The 21,907-nt window shown below is 60.6% G+C and overlaps 1 protein-coding gene across 1 annotated transcript in view; it reads left to right on the top strand.

Annotated features, from left to right (window-relative positions):
* DNM1 (dynamin 1) overlaps positions 1–21,907 on the top strand; it is a 42,235-nt gene that overhangs the window by 12,906 nt on the left and 7,422 nt on the right. The window contains 13 exon segments of the mRNA XM_062207468.1: positions 462–560; positions 640–771; positions 774–799; positions 1,895–2,037; positions 2,167–2,279; positions 2,282–2,301; positions 2,453–2,520; positions 3,499–3,637; positions 10,306–10,392; positions 15,158–15,228; positions 15,367–15,418; positions 15,625–15,636; positions 19,137–19,250. Of these exon segments, the coding sequence (XP_062063452.1) occupies positions 462–560; positions 640–771; positions 774–799; positions 1,895–2,037; positions 2,167–2,279; positions 2,282–2,301; positions 2,453–2,520; positions 3,499–3,637; positions 10,306–10,392; positions 15,158–15,228; positions 15,367–15,418; positions 15,625–15,636; positions 19,137–19,250 (1,076 nt within the window).

Raw genomic sequence — 21,907 nt, 5'->3', positions numbered from 1 at the left:
TAAGCCACTCCCTGCTCCACTGGCATCCTATGTGGGCGCTGGTTCGAGTCCCGGCTGCTCCACTTCCGATCCAGCTCCCTACTGATGTGCCTGGGAGAGCAACAGAGGATGCCCCAAGCTCTTGGGCCCCTGCACCCACGTGGGAGACCCAGATGAAGCTCCTGGCTCCTGGCTTCGGCCTGGCCCAGCCTGGTCATTGTGGAGAGAACCAGGGAGATAGAAGATCTCTCTCCTCTCTCTGTCTCTCCCTCTCTCACTGTAACGCTAGCTTTCAAATAAATAAATATCTTTATTAAAGAAAAACCCATTTGGCCACTCTGGAGAATGAGAAGAGGAGACAGGACAGGCAGGGAGTGGAGCCAGCCAGGGATGAGGGGGTCAGGGAGGGGAGGGGAGGGGAGGGCCTCTGAGGGTGGGTGAGGGGGGTGTAGACACAGACAGCCCTCCTGCCGCCCCCCCAGGCCAGCGCACCATTGGGGTCATCACCAAGCTGGACCTGATGGACGAGGGCACGGATGCTCGTGACGTGCTGGAGAACAAGCTGCTGCCCCTGCGCAGGGGTGAGTGGCCGCTCCCCCGCCCGCCCCGCCCCCCCCTCCCCGCAAGGCGGGTGGCCGCTGACCCTGAGCTCGCCCCCAGGCTACATCGGGGTGGTGAACCGGAGCCAGAAAGACATTGACGGCAAGAAGGACATCACAGCCGCCTTGGCGGCCGAGCGCAAGTTCTTCCTGTCCCACCCGGCCTACCGCCACCTGGCTGACCGCATGGGCACGCCTACCTGCAGAAGGTCCTCAACCAGGTAGGCAGACTCAGCACCAGGTGTGTTTTGCGGGTAATCAGCCTCGGTTAGCACGCTCCTCCCACAAGGCCGGCGTCCCGCCCACAGTCCCGCAGCCAGGCACAGCCCCTGGCCCTGGAACTCCTGCAGGTGGCACTGATGAGGGCTTGGTTCCGGGGGCCAGGGCTGGAGTATACTCAGGCAAAGTTGTCTGCTCCCTCTGAAACTGGGGCGGGGGCGCTGGCCGAGGGACCGCGGCCAGCACTCCCAGGGGCTCCTGACCGGGGGTGAGGCGTGCATGGGTGCGAGTCAGCAGAAGTGCCGTAGGTTCCAAGCCCAGCTCTGTTGCTTCTGGTGGGGAGTATTTCAGCACTCTGCCCCTCTCTTTCTGCATCTGTAAAATGGGGCTGATGGTGGCCAGACCCTGTTTCACGGTGTTGATGTGAAGGCCCAGAGCCAGAACTTGAGAGTTAACTTTAGGGAGACTTTGAGGCGCAAGGGAGCAGCCCAGCCCCCAGCTGCTCCTATCCCAGAGGTACAGAAGCTGTGATATCGACAAAAACTCACGTAGTCTCAGTGCAAACCCAGGGTTCTGGCTTCTATTGAAAAAAATTTTTTAAGATGTATTTATTTACTTGAAAGGCAGAGTTGGGAGAGAAAGAGAGAGAGGGAATAAGCTTCCATTCACTGGTTCACTCCCCAAATGGCCACAGCAGCCGGAGCTGGGCTGATCCAAAGCCAGGAGCCAGGAGCCAGGAGCTTCTTCCAGGTTTCCCATGTGGGTGCAGGGGCCCAAGCACTCGGGCCTCCTCCGCTGCTTTCCAGGTGCATTAGCAGGGAGCTGGATTGGAAGTGGAGCAGCTGGAACTTGAACCTCTGCCCGTATGGCTAAGCCACAGTGCTGGCCCCATTCTATTGAAAATTGAGTTACATGCTCATTAATTCGAATAATAGACCTGTGTGAGCCCCTTTGAGCATGAGGCCCTGCCCCGGCAGCCCCTGTGGGCAGGGCCATGGCTGTCCTCCGTAGCTCTCTGGCTCACCAAGTCCTGGCCTGGCTGGCATTGTGTCCCTGCCCAGCCCTGTGAGCCTTAACCTTTCCACCCCTACCCCCAGCAACTGACCAACCACATCCGGGACACGCTGCCGGGGCTTCGGAACAAGCTGCAGAGCCAGCTGCTGTCCATCGAGAAGGAGGTGGAGGAGTACAAGAACTTCCGCCCCGATGACCCAGCGCGCAAGACCAAGGCCCTGCTGCAGTGAGCCCCCCGCCCCCGACTGGGCGTCACCTAGCTGCCCCCGCCCCAGCCGCCAGCACCTTCGATCCAGGCCTCCCGGGCTCCCTCCGTGGGGCTGCTGCACCCCTCAGACCACCCCCTCTCCCCCAGGATGGTCCAGCAGTTTGCGGTGGACTTCGAGAAGCGCATTGAGGGCTCTGGAGACCAGATCGACACCTATGAGCTGTCTGGGGGCGCCCGCATCAATCGAATCTTCCATGAGCGCTTCCCTTCGAGCTGGTCAAGGTCGGTTGGCAGCCCAGGGCAGGAGAGCTCGGGTGCCTCCAGTGGGTGCCTTTGCCGGCCCCCGGAGGCCGTGGGAGCAGGGTGGGCCCTGTCACGAGCTCCTGACAGCAGCAGCGGGCCCTGACCCCGCCTCCGCCCGCTTTCCTCGCAGATGGAGTTCGATGAGAAGGAGCTTCGGAGGGAGATCAGTTACGCCATCAAGAATATCCATGGCATTAGGCATGTACTGGGCCCGGGCGGGTGGGCGCCGAGCCCAGCCAGACTAAATGAGGCAGTGGGCCTCCCTCAGGAAGGACCCATGGGCCCCGGGGCCCCAATTCCTCGCACCTCAACGCTCCGGCCCCCAGTCCGCGACAGGTTGCAGCTGGGGGAGGAGTGGGAGGCCTGGGTCCTCCACTCCCTGCGAACCTGCTGGCCACCTTCGCTGGCCAGGAGCAGGGCCAGGAGGCTGGACCAGGTGGCCTGGGACCTACCCTCTGGGGCTGGGCCCTGCCCTTCCCCGGGGTGAGGCAGCTCCCGGAAGCCCCGCCCCCCTGGGGGTTGGGGGAGGGCGGCACCTTATGGTGGGCGGGGCTTCTCGCCTGCTGTAGACCATACTCCCATGACCCAGAGTTGCCCTGGGCCACTCTTCCTTGCTGCTAGGCAGCTCCAAGGAAGGAAGATGGAGCAGCAGAAGGTTCCTTGAAAGCTTAGACCCCTTCAGGGGGACGCAGGCCTATCCTGTGTTCCTTTGCCAACTCCGTTCAGCAGAAAGATCTAAGATACCAAGCAGCGAGTGAGACGGAACCGTCCCTGCGCGCGGGTGGGTTCAACGCCTAGGTTCAGCAGTTTGCGTGCTGATAACCACGTGGGCCAAGACCCAGGAAGAGCTCTCTCTCCGCCTTAAACTGAAATGCTCCATTCCTGGACAGGTGTTGAGGGAGGACCCAGTTGGGCAGTTTGCAAATCCTTTCTGGCCGTAGAACCTTTCGTCCGAACGCTCTTAGAGGAAGCGGGCCGTGGAGCAGCCACGGACAGCTCCTCGTTAGACTCCTCCCAGCCGTTTTACAGATGGGGACATTGAGGCCAAGAGAGGGCTCAGGGGGGCGGGGGGACCCAACGGGCAGGAGCCTGGGGTTTGGGGTGGGGCCCTGGCTTGGCACTCCCGGCCGGTGCTGGCCTGTGACACTGCGCCCTTCTCCTGCTCCGGGCATTCAGAACGGGGCTGTTTACCCCAGACATGGCCTTTGAGACCATTGTGAAAAAGCAGGTGAAGAAGATCCGAGAACCGTGTCTCAAGTGTGTGGACATGGTTATCTCGGAGCTGATCAGCACCGTTAGACAGTGCACCAAGAAGGTAACTGGCGGCCTGGCCAGCGCCGCCTCTGCCTTGCGTCCGCTGCTGCCAGGCGCTCCTTCCCCAAGCCCGCCACGGCCTCATCGGCAGCATGCGCGGACCTCAGCGGGGCGGGGGCAGGCCGCGCGGGCCAGGATGGGGGGGCCCTCCGTGGGGGGCGGGCCGAGTGCTCCTCCACCCGCTGGCCCCTGGCCCCAGGGACCAAGGGGCGGCTGAGAGCCCACCCGGAGCTCCTCCATCTATGGGGGGATGGCATCTGGGGCACCCCGAGACCCCTCCATGCCCTCCAAGGTGGGGTATCTTTGGGGGTTCCAGGGAGGGGTCTTCCCTGTAGGCACGGGAAGCAGAGGGCTTTTCTGGGTGCTGCTCTGGGCAGCCCGAGGGAAGCAGAGGGCCCAGGGCTAGCAGGCACCCTGACTCCCCACTGCCTTCCACCCTCCCCGCCACCCCTCCCTCAGGACCCTCCGCCAGGCCTTCCTCTTCCCTCCATCCACATCCGGCTGCCAGCAACAGAGCCCTGGCCCCATCTGCTATGTCTTCTGAACCCCCCCAGTTTCACGCGAGGTGGGGTGGATGGCGCCCACTTCACAGCGGGGAAACTGAGGCTGAGATCAAGAGGCTCGGCCCAGGCCATGTGAGCTAGGAGGTGGCAGAGCTGTTTGTCCAAGCCAGGGCTTGGGACCCCAGGTCCAGTGCTCATCAAGTCACCCCAGCCTCCCTCGCTCTCCCCACTGTTGCCCCGGCCCCTCTCTCCCCGCCTCTGCTCTCTCTGTCTTTCCTCTTCTGTCTCTTTCCATCTGTGGGGGCTGAGTTCTCCCAGACCCCTTGGAGGAGAGGCGAGGGATTCCTTTCCCCCGAGGAGAAAGGCGAAGGGCAGGAGCAGAGCCGGGAGCCGCAGAGTGTAGGTCGGGCTGCTGTGCTGCAGCTCCAGGCGGCAGCATCTGCCCATGGTCCATGCAGGTGGAGCCCCCTGGAGTTGTGCAGTGTGCACAACCTGGGCAGCTGGACGCAGTAACCCCGGTGGAGGTAGGGAGTGGTGCTGGGCTTTGGAGTCAGGATGAAGCCAATGCAGGGGGCACTGGGAAACTAGAATTGAACAGGACGAGCGGGCGGGGCCCTGGCCTTGTCCGGGCTGGGTCAGCTCCTTGGAAGGGACCCAAAGCTGTGGGAGATGGCACTGGAGAGAGCAGGCAGCTCGCTGTAGCTGAGAGTGGGCCAGCACCGGGGAGAGGATCTGAACTCAGGGCCCAGTGGAGCCTCAGACCCCGGCCACAGCCACGGAGCCCTGGGGGGACTGGCAGCACCGGGGCGGGGGCGGTAGGGAGCGCCGGCCCACACTCACGTTGTCTTCTGTTCTCTCTCGTTTTCTGTGTCGGTGTCTCTCTCTCTTCCCCATGGCTGTGCCTCCTCCCTGGCCCTGCTTGGCTTTCACTCCCCCCCCCCCCCCGCTGCTCCTCCTCTGCCCCCGCCCCCGCCGGGGTGCAGGACGGGCCTCTTCACACCCGACCTCGCTTTGAAGCCACAGTGAAAAAGCAGGTGCAGAAGCTCAAAGAGCCCAGTATCAAGTGTGTGGACATGGTAGTCAGTGAGCTCACGGCCACCATCAGAAAGTGTAGCGAAAAGGTAGGCCGGCCGCCCGGGGGCCCTTCCTGGTGGCCGTGGCTGAGCAGACCTGGCCGCCTCTCGCTGCCCCCACGTGGACCCAGACCCCCTGCTGACGGAGGACTTTGCTGCCCCCCATGCATCCTCGGTGGCCCCTTTTTCATTCCTGACTGCGGCCACGGGGGTGCTAAGGAGATGGCAGCAGTGCCCGGAGCTCCTACTGTGTGCCAAGCACCCGCCCTGGCTCGCTGACTTCTTCCTCAGCAGCCCTAAGAAGTGGCTAGTGTCTGCCCATTTTACAGATGACAAAACTGAGTCCCGGGAGGGAAAGACAGGGGCTTGCAGATGCAGGGAGGGCTCTGGGGTCAGGGCCCCCAAAGTCAGTTTGCCTGAGAGCACAGTGAAGTCCGCGGGGCAGCCGAGGCAGCCGCCTCTGAGCTGTCTGGGCGCTCTGGCTGCCTTTTTTCCGTTGGTCGCCTGTGGAGGGTTTTGAGCCAGGTCATCTGTGGCAGTGCCTTCCAGTGGAGAGTGGCTTGCTTGTGGGCGCTTTGCCAGAATCCCAGTGCCCCCTCCCCAAGTGGATCAGAGTCTAGGAGAGCGCTCAGCCCACCGGCCGGGGTGGAGTCTCCGCGGGGCGGGGCAGGGCGCTACACCGGTGCCGGTGCCGGTCAGCCTGGCGTCCCTGGGTGCCGATGGACTCAGCTGGTCCGGCTGTCTTCTTTCTCCTGCTTCCACAAACTGGTTTCCTCACAGGTGTTCCTGGAGTGCGCCTGAGTCTCTTCAGAGCCAGTTTCTAGATAGGGGCAGGCCCAGTCTCGGTCACTTCTCCAAAACGTTGTCAGCAATCTATTGGCCCTCACCTCTTGCTCTACACCTGGGCTTGTTTGCACTCTTAGGCAATCACACCACGGATTTGTGCCCATCCGGCTTTTTTCTCCTAATGGTGCGTTTTTAAAGATGCCATTGCACAGTCTGGATAAACACGAACAGTTGCACAGGATTCCGTGGAGCAGGTTCACCGCGGCGTGCGTAGCCGTCTTCCTGTTGGTGAACGTCAGGTCGCTCCAGTTCTCCAGTTTAGCCCAGTGGCTGAGGTGCTGGTTAGGGTGCCCAAGCCCCGCCTAGGGGAGCCCGGGTAGATTTGATTCCAGCTTTGGTTCCCAATTCCAGCTTCCTGTGACTGCAGGTCCCGGGAGGCAGCAGTGACGGTCCAAGTAGTTGGGTCCCAGCCACCCATGTGGGAGACCTGGGGTGCTGAGTTCCTGGCTCTTGGCTGGGGGCTGTGCTCAGCTCTGGCCCAGCCCTGGCTACGGTAGGCATTTAGAGATGGGAAATTTCTCCCTCTCTCTCTCTCCCTCTCTCCCTCTCTCCTTCTCCCTCTCTCCCTCTCCCTTTCCCTCTCTCCCTCTCCCTTTCCCTCTCTCCCTCCTTCTCTCCCTGTCTCCCTGCCTCCCTCTCCCTCTCTCTCCCTCTCTCTCCCTCTCCCCCTCTCTTCCTCTCCCCCTCTCTCCCTCTCCCTCCCTCCCCCTCTCTCCCTCTCCCCCTCTCTCTCTCTCTCCCTCTCTCCCTCTCCCTCTCTCTCCCTCTCCCTCCCCCTCTCTCCCTCTCTTCCTCTCTTCCTCTCCCCCTCTCTCCCTCTCCCTCTCTCTCTCTCCCTCTCCCTCCCTCCCCCTCTCTCCCTTTCCCCCTCTCTCTCCCCCTCTCTCCCTCTCCCTCTCTCTCTCTCCCTCTCCCTCCCTCCCCCTCTCTCCCTCTCTCCCTCTCCCTCTCTCTCTCTCCCTCTCCCTCCCTCCCCCTCTCTCCCTCTCTCCTTCTCTTCCTCTCTCCCTCTCCCTCTCCCTCTCTCTCTCTCCCTCTCCCTCCCTCCCCCCCCCCTCTCTCCCTCTCTTCCTCTCCCCCTCTCTCCCTCTCCCTCTCTCTCTCTCCCTCTTTCTCCCTCCCCCTCTCTCCCTCTCCCTCTCTCTCTCTTCCTCTCCCTCTCCCCCTCTCTCCCTCTCCCCCTCTCTCCCTCTCCCTCTCTCTCTCTCTCTCTGCCTGTCAAGTAAATTAAACATTTTTAAGTCTGACAATATCTGTATAGATAGTGTTTTATTTTCTGTTCCCGAGGGTCATTTCCCTAGCACACACTCCTAGAAGATTGGCTGCTAGATCTAAACAGCAAACAGCTGTGAGACACTTGGCGGAATTGCATCCTAAAGAGAACGCAGTCATGACTGGGAGTGCTGAAATTCTGGAGACCACCCCGATGTCCGTCAGAGGCGATCGGTCACCTGCAGAGCCTCGCACAGGCTTTGTGGGACCTTGACCGCTGCAAGGCCAGACGCGGCTGTAGTTAACGGGACAAAACCCAAGACGGCTTTCAGAAGCAATGTGTTTGGGGAAACAATGATTTATATGACTGATAAAATTCCAGAGTCATAGTCCCCAAATTGCTAACCATCACTTGGAAAGAGGGCAAAGAGCAGAGGCGCCTGTTCCCATCCCACGTCAGAAGTTTGAGTCACGTGCAGATCTTTTCCGACAAGTCTGTGTGGTTTTTGTGGGCAAATTGATCAACAAAAACTTTAAGGAGAGCTTTGGTTTAAAAGGAGGAAAACTGCACTTCTGTTTGATTTGTTTAGTGAACAGTGATTGTTTTTCTTTTAAAAAATTATTTATTTATTTGAAAGGCCGAGACAGAGAGAGATCTTCCGTCAGGTGGCCCCAACAGCCAGGGTTGGACGAGGCCAGGAGCAGAGCCCAGAAACTCCGTCCGGATCTCCCGTGGGGGTGGCAGGAGTCCAGCTGCTTGGGCCATCTTCTGTTGCCCGGGAGGTGTATTAGCAGGGAGCTGGCTCAGAAGCGGGGCAGCTGGGACTTGAACCAGCACTCCGACATGGAACGTGGGCGTCCCAAGTCTCGCTGTGTCAAAGCGCCTGCCCATCTTTGTCTTTCGTACGGCAAAACCTGCCTGTCTTGCTCTTTCTTTTTCCGACTCCAAGCTCCCTAGGCTCAGGAAGCCCCTCCTGCCAGAGGTCCGCCGTGTGTTCCACTCCGGTCGCTCCTTGCCCGGCTGGGAGTGGATGCTTGGCCTCTGATTGTATCTGGTGCCAGGCAGGAGGTGGCTGCTCAGTCTCTCCTCACTCCTATGGGGGCGGCGCCATTACTAGCCCATTTGATGGATGGAGAAACTGAGGCTCAGAGAGCGCAAGTCACTTTTCTAAGGAGACTCGGCAGGCAGGGGTTGACTTTGAACCTAGGGCCAGGTGGCTCCGGGGGCTGTGTCCCCGACTTCCACACCAGAGGGCTCCAAGCTGCCTGCCTCACTCGGCTGTGGGCAGAGAGGGGGAAAATTCGATTTGAAAAAGTGGGGAAAAAAACCCAAGTCTTGGAAATGCTGAGGGGCAGCCCGAGCGGAGAAGATGCTGAAGGAAGCAGAGTAGCCGAGGCGCCGAGGCCGCCCTGTCTCGCGTGACGCATGGAAAACTTGAGAAGTGTGACAGCCAGGCGGTCAGCGGGCGCAACCGGCGCGCTCTGGCCAATCGCGCTTCCCCAGCCCAAGCCAGCCCTGGGAAGGAGCACTTGGGACCACCCCAGAGGAAGCCTGGAGGTGCAGGCTCAGCGCCAAATCTGCCTGCCAGGGGTGGGGCGTCCTCCCCGGGGTCCACGTGGCCCCTGCAGCCGCTGGTCACCGGCGGCCCCTCCCCCAGACCTCCTCCAGAGCCGCATCAGTCACACCCTTGGCGGGGCTTCTCTGGCACCTGCCTCTCCGGGCTGGCCTCCGGGGCGCTGCTTTCTTCCCGGTCCTCCTGCTTCAGCCGCCTGTCTGTCCTCTGGGCCGCCATCTTGCCCCCAGAATCACCACCCGCGATCCCAGTGCACCGACCCCTGGCTGTCTCACAACCTGGAGGTCCCCGCTGGGGGCCTGTCCCAGGCACTGGAAGAGCGAGCAGGAGCCCTCCTAGCTTTGTACCCCACACGCCACTGCCACCCACAGGGAGGGCGTTCAGGAGCCTGAGGGCCGCTCACCCCAGCAAGGGGGGGCAAACACACCATTCTCATTCATCCCCATTCCCCCCAACACATACCACCCCTGCCCCTGCTGCTGGGGAGGGAGGTGGGAGAGGAAGACCCCAACCCGGCTCTTGAGTGATCAGGGCAGCCTTGCGGGAGGAGGTGGCCTAGAGTGAACCACTTTGGGCTTTGTCCAGAGCCCGGCTGACCGCGGGCAGCGCTCTCGGCTGGAGGAGGATAGACTTGGGCCACCTTTCCCCTCCAGTCTCAGGAACAGGAGTTGGGGGGAGGGCAGTGGAGGCTGTTGAGCTCCTACCCAGAGGGGATCGGGTAGGGATATTGTGGAGGTGGGGGCATGCTAAGGGAGGCAGAGCTGGCTGGGGTCTACGGAGAGGGCCGAGGGCCGGGCCAGCCAGGCCCCGCGGGGTACTGCTCATGCTGCTGCACCCCACCTCCGCCTGCCCTGCCCCTCGCATGCCTGCGCCTGTGGCTCCTGCATGGCCTTTGCTGTGACCGCTGGTCCCCCCCGCCCCGCCCCGCAACCCCACCTCCTGGCTCTGACAAAGAGCATCTACTCACCCAGGAGGCCACCTGGCACCTCAGGCCCTGCCCCGCCCCGATTCCTCCTGGGCGGGACTCGGGAGGCTGCTCCCCGCCTTGCCCCCATCGGGCTGTCCCCTTGAAGCCTTAGGAGGCAAAGAGTGGCAGTGACAGCCCAGGAAGCTAGCTTCCACCCAAAGGCCTCCATTTATCGGGCCAGTTCCGAGAGGGCTGTGGCCAAGTGGCAGCCCAGGCTGATTCCCATGGAACTGCCCTGGACTTGTCCAGGGAGCCAGACGAGGGCCTGGAGCCGGAAAGGGCCTCGGACTCCATTTGGAACCTGTGCCTGGGGGAGAGAGGCAGCCACTGCTCCGTGCCTTCAGCTTCCTGGGACCCCAGGCCCCCTCCCTGTGCTGTGGGCATTCTGTGTGCGCCTCCTACCCCTCGCCCTGCAACCCTGGCCTCGGGTGGGTTGGGTGCCCCCTGCCCCGGCCCCCTGTGTACGCGGCTCTCTCCCCTCCCGCCGCCCCCAGCTCCAGCAGTACCCGCGGCTGCGGGAGGAGATGGAGCGCATCGTGACCACCCACATCCGGGAGCGCGAGGGGCGCACTAAGGAGCAGGTGAGGCCCAGTCCCCTCCCCCTCCCCCACTCCTGCCCCCCCAGTCTCTTCCCACCCTGTTGGTCTCCCCCATCTCTTTGCTTTCTTTCTCCTTCCTTGCTTCCTTGCTTCTTTCCTTCCTTCCTTCCTTCCTCCCTCCCTCCCTCCCTTCCTTCCTTCCTCCCTCCCTCCCTCCCTCCCTCCCTTCCTTCCTTCCTTCCTTCCTTCCTTCCGAGGCAGAGTTACAGAGAGAGGTAGAGACAGAGAGCAAGGTCTTCCACCTGCTGGTTCACTCCCCAAATGGCTGCAACGGCCAGAGCTGGGCCAATCCGAAGCCAGGAGCCAGGAGCTTCTTCCAGGTCTCCCTCGTGGGCCCAAGCACTTGAGCCATCTTCTGTTTTCCAGGGAGCTGGATCGAAAGTGGAGCAGCTGGGACACGAACCAGGAATGCCGGATGCTGCAGGCAGAGGCTTAGCCTACTACACCACAGTGCTGACCCCAGCTCCTCCATCTCAATTTCTGTCTCCCTTCTCATACTGACTCCTTGTTTTCTCTCTCTCTCTCTCTCTCTCTCTCTCAGATTTATTTATTGGGGTCAGTGCTGTGGTGTAGTGGGTAAAGCCACCACCTGCAGTGCCAGCATCCCATATGGGCACCAGTTCGAGTCCCAGTTGCCCCACTTTCAATCCAGCTCTCTGCTGTGGCCTGGGAAAGCAGTGGAAGATGGCCCAAACCCTTGGGCCCCCGCACCCATGTGGGAGACCTGGAAGAAGCTCCTGGCTCCTGGTTTCAGATCAGCCCAGCTCCGGCTGTTGTGGCCATCTGAGGAGTGAACCAGCAGATGGAAGACCTCTCTCTCTCTCTCTAACTCTCTGCCTTTCAAATAAACAATTGTTTTTTTAAAAAAGACACATCTTTTAAAAAAGATTTATTTATTTGAAAGGTGGAGTTACAAAGAGAGAGAGAGAGGAGAGAGAGCTCCATCTCCACCTGCTGTTCACTTCCCAAATGGCCACAACAGCCAGGGCTGGACCAGGCTGAAGCCAGGAGCCCAGAACTCCACTTGGGGCACCCACATGGGTGGAAGGGCCCCAAGCCTCTGGGCCTTGCTTCGCTACTTTCCCAGGTGCATTAGCAGGGAGCTGGATTGGAATCGAAGCAGCTGGGACTTGAACTGGTGCCCATACGGGATGTCCATGTCGCAGCCATGGCCTTAACCGGCTGTGCTACAACAGCGGCCCCATCTCTTTTTTATGGTGGTAAATACCAAAACACGACGTGGCAGCGTGGCCATCAGAGGGGTCCATCTGGCCACCGTCACCCGCATCTGCCCACAGAACTCCCCGTAAACCACTGCGTCCCCACACTCCCCTTCCCGGCGCCTGCCTCTGCGTCACAGGCTGGGGTTTTTCCTGCGAGTGGAACCCTACAGCCTTTGTCTTTCGTGTGCGGTTGAGTTTCCCTTGCATAGCGTCTTCAAGCTTCAGCCCGTGTGTCCAGAGTCCCCGTCCGTCTTCATGCCTGGGTACTGTTCCGCTGTGTGTGCACCAGGTCTTGTTTCTCCCTGGCGTTCCTGCCTGGGGTGATGTTTCTTGTTGTCTGCTTCCCTGTCTTCACCTGGCTTCCTCAGTTGCCGGCAGTCTGTGCTTCTGGGCCTCTCTCTCTCTCTCTCTCTCTCTCTTTCTCTCCAGGTCTACCATTTCTCTGAGCCCCCTTTCACACCACGTGGCCATCCCTCCCTTTATGTCATTATTCACCAAATATTCAACCCATCTAGCAGTCACCGAATGTTGCCTCTGGCCTGGGGGGAGCAGAGACAGGCAGGCTCCATGATCGTGACCTCCTGAAGCTTGGCTGCTGGTCCACTTTCCCCTCCATCGTCCCCCCATCTCAGCCAGCTTGGCGGGGGGACAGGTGTGCCTGCATCCCATATCCGAGTGCTGGTTCAGTCCCTGCTATTCCCCATCCACCCTAATGCACCTGGGAGGCAGCAGACAATGGCCCAAGTGTGTGGGTCCCTTCCTCCCATGTGGGAGACCTGCGTGGCATTCCAGGCTCCTGGCTTTGGTCTGGCCCAGCCCTGGCTGTTGTGAGCATTTGGGGAGTGAACTAGAAGATGGAAGATCTCGGCCGGCACCGCGGCTCAATAGGCTAATCCTCCGCCTTGCGGCGCTGGCACACCGGGTTCTAGTCCCGGTCGGGGCACCGATCCTATCCTGGTTGCCCCTCTTCCAGGCCAGCTCTCTGCTGTGGCCAGGGAGGGCAGTGGAGGATGGCCCAAGTTCTTGGGCCCTGCACCCCATGGGAGACCAGGAGAAGCACCTGGCTCCTGCCATCGGACCGGCGCGGTGCGCCGGCCGCAGCGCGCCTACTGCGGTGGCCATTGGAAGGTGAACCAATGGCAAAGGAAGACCTTTCTCTCTATCTCTCTCTCTCTCTCACTGTCCACTCTGCCTGTCAAAAATTAAAAAAAAGAAAAAAAAAAAAGAAGATGGAAGATCTCTGTCTACCAGTCTCCTCCTCTTTATGTCATGCCACCTTCCAAAAATTTAGATATTTTTCTACACTCCCACTTCCGGCTCACCCTTCCCAGCCCTCTCCTCACCATTGCTTCTCCTCCGTGGAACTGGCTCCATGTGCTCACATTTCTGTTGGTTTTTTTTTTTTAATTTTTTATTTCTTTGAGAGGTAGAGTTACAAACAAAGAGAGGGAGAGGCATAGAGAGGTCTTCCATCCGCAGTTTCACTCCCCAGATGGCCACAATGGCCGGAGCTGGACCAATCCAAAGCCAGGAGCCTCTTCCGGGTCTCTTGCACAGGTGCAGGGTCCCAAGCACTTGGGCCATCTTCTACTGCTTTCCCAGGCCATCAGCAGAGAGCTGGATAGGAAGAGGCAGCCGAGACATGAACCAGCACCCATCTGGGATGCCGGTGCTGCAGGCACAGGCTTAGCCTGCTGTGCCACAGCGCCGGCTCCTGTTGATCTCATCTTAATTTCAAAAATGATACATGTGGCCGGCGCCGCAGCTCACTTGGCTAATCCTCTGCCTGCGGCGCTGGCACCTGGGTTCTAGTCCCGGTTGGGGCACCAGATTCTGTCCCAGTTTCTCCTCTTCCAGGCCAGCTCTCTGCTGTGACCCGGGAAGGCAGTGGAGGATGGCTCAAGTCCTTGGGCCCTGCACCCACATGGGAGACCAGGAGGAAGCATCTGGCTCCTGGCTTTAGATCGGCACAGCGTGCTGGCTGTAGCAGCCATTTGGCGGGTGAACCAATGGAAAAAGGAAGACCTTTCTCTCTGTCTCTCTCTCTCATTGTCTAACTCTGCCTGTCAAAAAAAAAAAAAAAAAAAGATACAAGATACATGCTAAGTAAAGCATGCAGAGAGTACAGAGGTGATTAAGACACAAGGAAGTGTCCCAGTGGCATCCTCCCCACCCCGGTCACACACACACTCGAGATTCCATCTTTGTCTTCTACAGCCACCATCCTGCCGTGCCCTCCCCTTTTTCTCGAAAGATCAGTGTAGGCGCTGACATCTGCGGAGCATCTGCTGTGTCAGGCACGTGACCCGCCTCACCTCCTTGGGTTTTCACCAGCCCTGCCAGGGAGAAGTGTTTCATTCCTGGAACTGGAGGCTCAGGGAGGGCGGACCCCCGGCTCACAGGAAGCAGCCAGCTTGGAGCCGGCGGTCAGCATCCGGAGAGTCACGGTCGGCATGACTCACGAATCCCCACTTAATAATTTGCAAGGAGCGGAGGGCTCGTCCCCGCCAGACCTAGGCAGGATCCTTGGTCTTTGCAACAGCCGTGCAGGGCTTACTGCCCCTCGCCTTGTGGCCACGGGCTTGTCCCCAGCCTTTGCTGATTACAAACTGGACTCCGCTGGACGCCCTGGTGCGCGCCTCTTTGCTCACCTGATGAGTTTTATTGATGCTGCATAATTCTAGAAGTGAATTCGCGCCTCTGACTGATCCGCCTTTGGAAGGCAGAGGCAGACGAAAGGAGAGGTCTTCCAGCTGCTGGTTCACCCCCCACATGCCAGGCCAAGTCGAAGCCACGCACCAGGAACTGACGCCAGGTCCCCCACGTGAGTGGCAGAGCCGCGACTGCTTGAGCCGTCTCTGCTGCCTCCCAGTGAAAATGTGGGCATTTTAGGGTTAGATATCGCGTTGGCCAGGAAGGTGGTTATCTTATATTATTGTATTACTGGTTACATTACTAGTCATTATCTTGTATTACTAGTTCCATAGATTATAAAAGCGTCTGCCATAGTGGTTAAGACACGCCCACATCCCCCATAGAGTGCTTGGATTTGAGACCCAGCCCCACCCACTCCAGCTTCCAGCCCGTGTGCACCTTGGGAGGCAGCCGGTGTTGGTTCACGTGCTTGGGTCCCTGCCCCTCTGGGACTTCCCAGCTCCCAGCTGTGGTCTCAGCCAGCCCTGGCCATTGCAGCCATGTGAGGAGTAAACCAGCAGAAGGGAGCTTGTTCTTTGTCTCTCTGCCTCTCAAACTGAAAAGACATTTAAGGGATCTCATTGTTTCGACTTACGTGATCAGTGAGGGTGAGCGCTGTGTGCGTATCCTGCCTGGCTATATGGATGTCCTCCTTGGATTACCCCTTCTTGTCCTTGGGCTATGTTGCTTCCTGTTGGTCTTGTCTTTGGTGTCTATGTTTTGGATTCGAACCTTCTGTACGTGGGACGAGTGCTTTTCTCCAGCGTGTCACACCGTTTTTAAACCGTGTGCTTTCTTTCTGCTTGCCCGTGACCTGGGCATCCTTGAAGGTCATGCTCCTCATTGATATCGAGCTGGCTTACATGAACACCAACCACGAGGACTTCATAGGCTTTGCCAAGTGAGTGCTGCCGGGCAGAGAGGGTGGCACCTCCTGGGCGGGTGCTGGAGCCCAGGCCTGCCGGCTTAGCCCTGCGGTGGGCCTTGGATCTGGGCCTTTTGAGGAGGGTCCTGAGACTCTGCCCCTGTCTCCCGTTAGTGCTCAGCAGAGGAGCAACCAGATGAACAAGAAGAAGGCTTCAGGGAACCAGGTGAGTGGCCCTCAGTGTCCCGGCCCGAGGGATGGAGGGTGCCACACGGACACCGGGCTCTGAGAGCCCCCTCCCCCAAGGGGAAGGGTCCCACCGGGGCCAGGGAGCCCGTCAGCTGCCAGCCACAAGCTTCCCACTGTGCCTCAGTAACCCTCTCTCCTCTCTCCCCGATGCTTCTCGTGGTTGCTATGGTTACCTCTTTGCAGGATGAGATTCTGGTGAGTACCAGGACTGGGGCTTTTGGCTTGTGTAGCAAGGGGGAGGAGGGGGCCGTTGGCAATGGGAACCTGCAGGGGGCAAGAGGGCACCCTTTGGCCGCTTGCACACACTAGCACGTGGGTGTTGCACACCTGCTGTCAGGCCAGAGCAAGGCCTAGCTACATGTGCCGTGCCATGAACCTGTCAGTGTGCACAAGCCAAGCACCACTTCCGGCTAGACCGTGTGGGGGTGGGAGGCTGAAAAGGCCTGGGACAGAGAAGTGCTCCCTAAACGTCTGTCAGATGAACCTGTTGAGTGAATGGAGTGGTGGATGGATGGATGGGTGGATGGATGGATGGATGGGATGGATGGCTAGATGGGTGGATGGGTGGATGGATGGCTAGATGGGTGGATGGGTGGATAGATGGGTGGGTGGGTGGATGGGTGGATGGATGGATGGCTAGATGGGTGGATGGGTGGATGGGTGGATGGGTGGATAGATGGGTGGATGGGTGGGTGGGTGGATGGATGGCTAGATGGGTGGATGGATGGATGGATGGGTGGGTGGGTGGATAGATGGGTGGGTGGATGGGTGGATGGGTGGTTAGATGGGTGGGTGGATGGATGGGTGGATGGATGGGTGGATGGGTGGATGGATGGGTGGATGGATGGGTGGATGGGTGGGTGGATGGGTGGATGGATGGGTGGATGGGTGGATGGATGGGTGGATGGGTGGGTGGATGGATGGCTAGATGGGTGGATGGGTGGGTGGGTGGATGGATGGATGGATGGGTGGATGGGTGGATGGATGGATAGATGGGTGGATGGGTGGATGGGTGGATGGATGGGTGGATGGGTGGGTGGGTGGATGGATGGATGGATGGATGGGTGGGTGGGTGGATGGATGGGTGGATGGGTGGATGGGTGGGTGGATGGGTGGGTGGATGGGTGGATGGGTGGGTGGGTGGGTGGATGGGTGGGTGGGTGGGTGGATGGATGTATAGATGGGTGGATGGATGGATGGATGGGTGGATGGGTGGATGGGTGGGTGGATAGATGGATGGATGGGTGGATGGGTGGGTGGATGGGTGGATGGGTGGGTGGGTGGATGGATGGATGGATGGGTGGATGGGTGGATGGATGGATGGATGGGTGGATGGGTGGATGGGTGGATGGATGGGTGGATGGGTGGATGGATGGATGGCTAGATGGGTGGATGGGTGGGTGGGTGGATGGATGGGTGGATGGGTGGGTGGGTGGATGGATGGATGGATGGGTGGATGGGTGGATGGGTGGATGGATGGGTGGATGGGTGGGTGGGTGGATGGATGGATGGATGGGTGGATGGGTGGATGGATGGATGGATGGGTGGATGGGTGGATGGGTGGATGGATGGGTGGATGGGTGGATGGATGGATGGCTAGATGGGTGGATGGGTGGGTGGGTGGATGGATGGGTGGATGGGTGGGTGGGTGGATGGATGGGTGGATGGGTGGGTGGGTGGATGGATGGATAGATGGATGGATGGGTGGATGGGTGGATGGATGGGTGGGTGGGTGGATGGATGGGTGGATGGGTGGGTGGGTGGGTGGGTGGATGGATGGGTGGGTGGATGGGTGGATGGATGGGTGGATGGGTGGATGGATGGATGGCTAGATGGGTGGATGGATGGATGGATGGGTGGATGGATGGATGGGAGGATAGATGGTAGGCATGAGAGAGACATGTTTTTAGGGAGTGGACAGCCTTCTGCACCTACAGGTGTGTGAGATGAGTGGAGAGACACGCCCTCCTCACCTGGCCTGCTGCTCTCCTCCAGATGTCTGCAGTGCCGCCGGTCGTCACGAGCCCTGCTCTGCCCCAGTTGTACACTTGAGCCTTAGGGCCTCAGCTTCTCTCCTTAGGTTCCAGAGGCCCTGGAGGCTTTGTAAGAACCTAGGTGTTTGTGGGATCATTGGCTTAATATCTGTTTCCCTCCCAGACCCCACAGGGAAGAGCTGAGTCTGTCTATCTGTAAGGCCTCAGCCCCAAGCCCAGTGCCTGGCACACACAGTCGGGCTCAAGAGAGTGACAGGATAAATAGGTGTTGTGTCTCAGTTGGGCCAAAGCCCCTGGTGTCTACACTGTGCCCCCAGGCAGGCGGCAGACCCTGCCCCATGGGGTCCTGTGTTCATAGGCAGAGCACAGCTAAGACCCCTGGGAGCCCCAGACAAGGTGGGGGCTGGGAGCAGCTGTAAGTCAGGGCACGGAACAGGGTGGTGAGATTTGGCAACTGCAAAGACAGCCAGGGGACCTTGGCCTGCCCAGGACAGGTTAGGGGAGACACGGTGGGACCAGGCTCTGTGTCTCTGGTCACCGGTACAGGCAGCTGTGGTCTGTGCGCGACTCAGCGGCTGATGGGCTGTGTGGTGTGGGTTCTCTGTGAGGCTGTCAGGGAGCCACAAGGAGGGTAAGGAGAGCTCCAGGGAGGCTCCAAAGCTCCCCCTCCCCCCGCCCCGAAGCAAGCCTAGCCCCACAGCACCCTGGCCTCTGCTCAGAGAGAAGCCGTAGAGTCCGTGCTAGGAAGAGCGGAGACAGCTGCGTCTCCATGCAATCCGCTGCCACGGCCTGGGCTGTCACCTGCCCTGGAGTAGAAGCCCCAGGCCCTGGTCTGTGTGATGGCTCAGGACCACCCTAGGCGCTGCTGTTTCTGCTGTCACTCTGTGCCCCTGAGCTTTCCCTGGGAAGAAGGGGCCCGGAGTGTTCCTGGTTCAGCTGCTTCTCCCAGCCTCTGGGGGTCTGAGGCCAGATGTTCTCAGAACCGTGCTAGCATAACATTCGTTTATTCATGTCACAAAGAGGCAGTGATCCCTCGGTGTCTGCCAGGCCCTGTGCGGGGTGCTGGGCTGCCCCGGCGGGCGGGGGAGTTCAAGTTCAGCAGAGGAGCTGCAGCAAGGGTATCACACCCACAGAAGGCAACCAGCAAGCATAGACATTGCTGGCCAATGTCAGGGGGCGATCAAAGACGATTTCGGGCATCCTGATTCGTGTCTCGCGGGGGCCCGGGAGGGCCTGCGTGGGAATGTGAATCAGAGCAGACCCTTGAAGGGCGAGTAGGCGTTTGCCAGGCAAGAAGGGACGAGAAGCACTTTCTAGGCAGAGACAACAGAGCCAGTGCGAAGTCCCTGAGGTCAGAAGCAACAGGTCTCAGAACAGATCGGGCGTTGACCTTAAAAAGCCCCTTGGAGTTGTCCTGCCGGGTCAGCCACGCGAACTCTGCTTGCACACTTTCAGCCATGGGGAGCTCATCCCTCACTCAGACAGCTGTGGCTGTCGGAAAACTCTTTCCTGAGCCGACCTGCGTCTTCCTCTGTCTTCCGCCCTGTTCACTTGTGATTCAGACCAGGGCAGGTCTGGCCCCCACCCTCCCTCTGAGAGTTGGGGGAGGGGTGGGCTGGTGCATGCCTCTCTTGGCCCACCCCCTCCTCCTTGGGGAAGCCTGCCCGTCACCTGCTGACCTCCCACCCCCTCACCCTACAGGTCATCCGCAAGGGTTGGCTGACCATCAACAATATCGGCATCATGAAGGGAGGCTCCAAGGAGTACTGGTTTGTGCTGACCGCCGAGAATCTGTCCTGGTACAAGGATGACGAGGTGAGCACCGAGCCACTGGCCGGCAGGGGGCCGGCCAGGGGGCGCAGCGTCAGGCTCAGACTCTGCCGTGGCCTTGGAGTGAACTGGACGAGGTTTTTTTAAAAAGTCCCAGCAGGGACCCGTGAGCGGAAGTGAGAGGCCGGGATCGGGAGCAGGCGACCCCAGGGGCTGGGGGCTGAGCGCCATGGGGAGGGTGGGCAGGGGTGCCGGGCCCCCCTCCCCGAGGCCGCCAGCCCAGCAGCCTTCCTGTTTTCCCCATTCAGGGCGTGCCGCCTCCTCCGTGGCCCCCACAGGCTCATGACACACGAGTCCAGTTGCCAGACACCCGGTTAACCCCTGCACCCCAGGCCCCTGGACCCCCCACAGTCCCAGGAAGTGCCCTGGGTGCCTCCAAGCCGAGGGCCCGGAGTGCTGGTGCCCCTGGGGCTGCCACACGAGACCCCCCTCTGCCCACTGCAGCACACAGAAGCCCCCGCACTGCCCTCCCCCGCTGCTGGTCTCCTTTAAGAATGAGTCTATTTGGCTTCCACATCTGGATTCCAGAGGTGACCAGAGAGGGGGGGCGGGGGGCTCGTGGTAATGAACTCCAGCTGGCCAGAGAGGAGTGGGGGAGGGGACTAGTGGAGGCATTCTCCATAGGGGAGTGAGACGGGGGGGGGGGGGGAGCTGTGATTTTGGTCCCCCTGGTCCCTGTCTGTTCCGTGTCTGCCCCCGGGAAGGGGCCCCACCTCCCCACCCTGGGCGGGGCCCTCTGTCGTCACTGGTGGGGGCGCCAAGCCATCTGGACCTCATTACCCCAACGCTGGCCTCTCCTCGGGTCCGGGGGCCCCTGGAGGGGATAAGAGTGCAAGGTGGGGGGCGCTTCCTGCACTGTCACCCCAGAAATCTCCCTGATGTCCCTGCCCGGGCTGGGGGGCAGTGATCTGACCCTGTGTTTGGCGGGCTCCCCTGTTTTTGTGCCTGCATGTGAGGGTCTTTGTGAGCTTTGTGTGCGTGTCTGAGCTTCAGTGGCTGTGAAAGCGGAGTGCTGGGCGTGAGTGCGGGGAGGCCTGTGGCTTGTGGGTGCCGCACGCGTGTGTTTTATGGGGGAGTGTGTTTGGGGTGCAAGAATCTAGATGCGTCTGGGGGCAGAGCGTGTGTGCCTGCCGGCGCGTGTGCCTGCGCTTGGGGTACAGCATGGGTTGTGCTGGAGTGTGTCTGGTAGGGATGTGTGGGTGGGGGAGGGGAGGTTCCGCTGAGAGCTTGTGTGTGTCCGGGTAATGTGTGCGTGCACTTGGGGTGTGCGCGTGTGTCTGGGGTATGGGTGTGCGGATGGATGTGAGGTGGGAGGCTGTGAGTGTCGCGACGCAGGCATGCTGGGAGCGAGTGGGTTTTTGCATTAGGATCTGTGGTCTGGACTGGGGGAGCCTGTCTCCCTCCCCCACCAGTCACCAGCCGTCTGGTCTCTGGGGTGAGCGAGGCCCCTCTGGGCAGACAGGCGGCTGCCCACATCCCCAACCCCGCTGACCCCCCATCTCCTCGGTCTTCCTCTGCTGCCCCCTCCCCTCCCCACTCTCCCACCACCACGCTGCGCCTCCTCCCAGCCCACCCAGTGCCCCTCCAAGCCCCCTGCCCCGGCTCCCGGCTCCGGTTCTGGGACGGTGGGCGGGGGTCGGTCCAGCTGTCCAGCGGCGGCGCCGAGGGTCTAGCCCAGCCCAGCCTAACCAATGTGCAGACTACTGTACAATTTGGGAGTCCTGAACAGATAGTCTAAACACTGGGTAGACGGAGTGGAGGTTTCCTCTGGTCCATCCCGGCGGCAGTGTCTGTCCATCCAGCCGGAGCTTCGGCCCCATCCCCTGGAGATCTGAGGTCCCCCAGCCCCAGCCCAGCCCCAGCCCAGCCAGCCCGTGGTCCCCTCTCTGCTCCCGACTCCCCTTCTGCCTCCTTTGACGTGGCAGGGTGAGCGGGAGCTGGGGCCGGAGGGAGGGGCCTGGGGAGGGGGCCGGCGGCAGGAAGGGAGGGCTTGGGGGGAGGAGGCCGCTCCTACCTAGTGTCCAACCCCAAGCACGGGGCGGGCGACGGCGGGGCCTCCCTCGAACGGTTCCAGATGTTCCTGGTAACTCCCTCCTCTCCTCCCCCAGCCGCCCTCTGGGGCTCCCGGCCACCCGCCTGGCATAAAGAGCGCTTTATGTGGCTGCATGGGCCAGGCGGGTGTGGGGTGGGGGAGCAGAAGGGGTGGGCAGGAGGGGAGCAAGGTCCCCTAAACACAGCCCCCCACCTGAGACCCTAGGCAAGGCTTAGTCCCTGACACCCACACAGACCCCCTACTCCTATGGTGGTGGGCGGACAAGTGGGGCACAGGCAGTGGAAACCCCTCTCCTCCTCCAAGATCCACATCCTGGGGGACCTCCTCCCCAAATCCCTGAGCCCCTCCCCTGGGACACAGCAGTCTACACACACACACACACACATACACCAGCCCGGGAGCCTGTCACCCCCACACCTGTCCACAGACACACCCAACTCCTGCCAGACAACCCATGGATGAAGCAGACATAGGCAGCCCCTTGCGCACACTGTATACAGGTGTGTGCGTGTCCCCACGTGCAAGTCCCATGAGCATGCCCACGCAAACCCGTCAGCATTCACAGTTGCCACGCGCATTGCCAAACGCA

The sequence above is a fragment of the Lepus europaeus genome, chromosome 12 (genome assembly GCF_033115175.1).
Source record: "Lepus europaeus isolate LE1 chromosome 12, mLepTim1.pri, whole genome shotgun sequence".
Classification (NCBI taxonomy): domain Eukaryota; kingdom Metazoa; phylum Chordata; class Mammalia; order Lagomorpha; family Leporidae; genus Lepus; species Lepus europaeus.
Note: the sequence above shows the minus strand (reverse complement) of the source record. Positions and strands in the feature narration are given on the sequence as shown.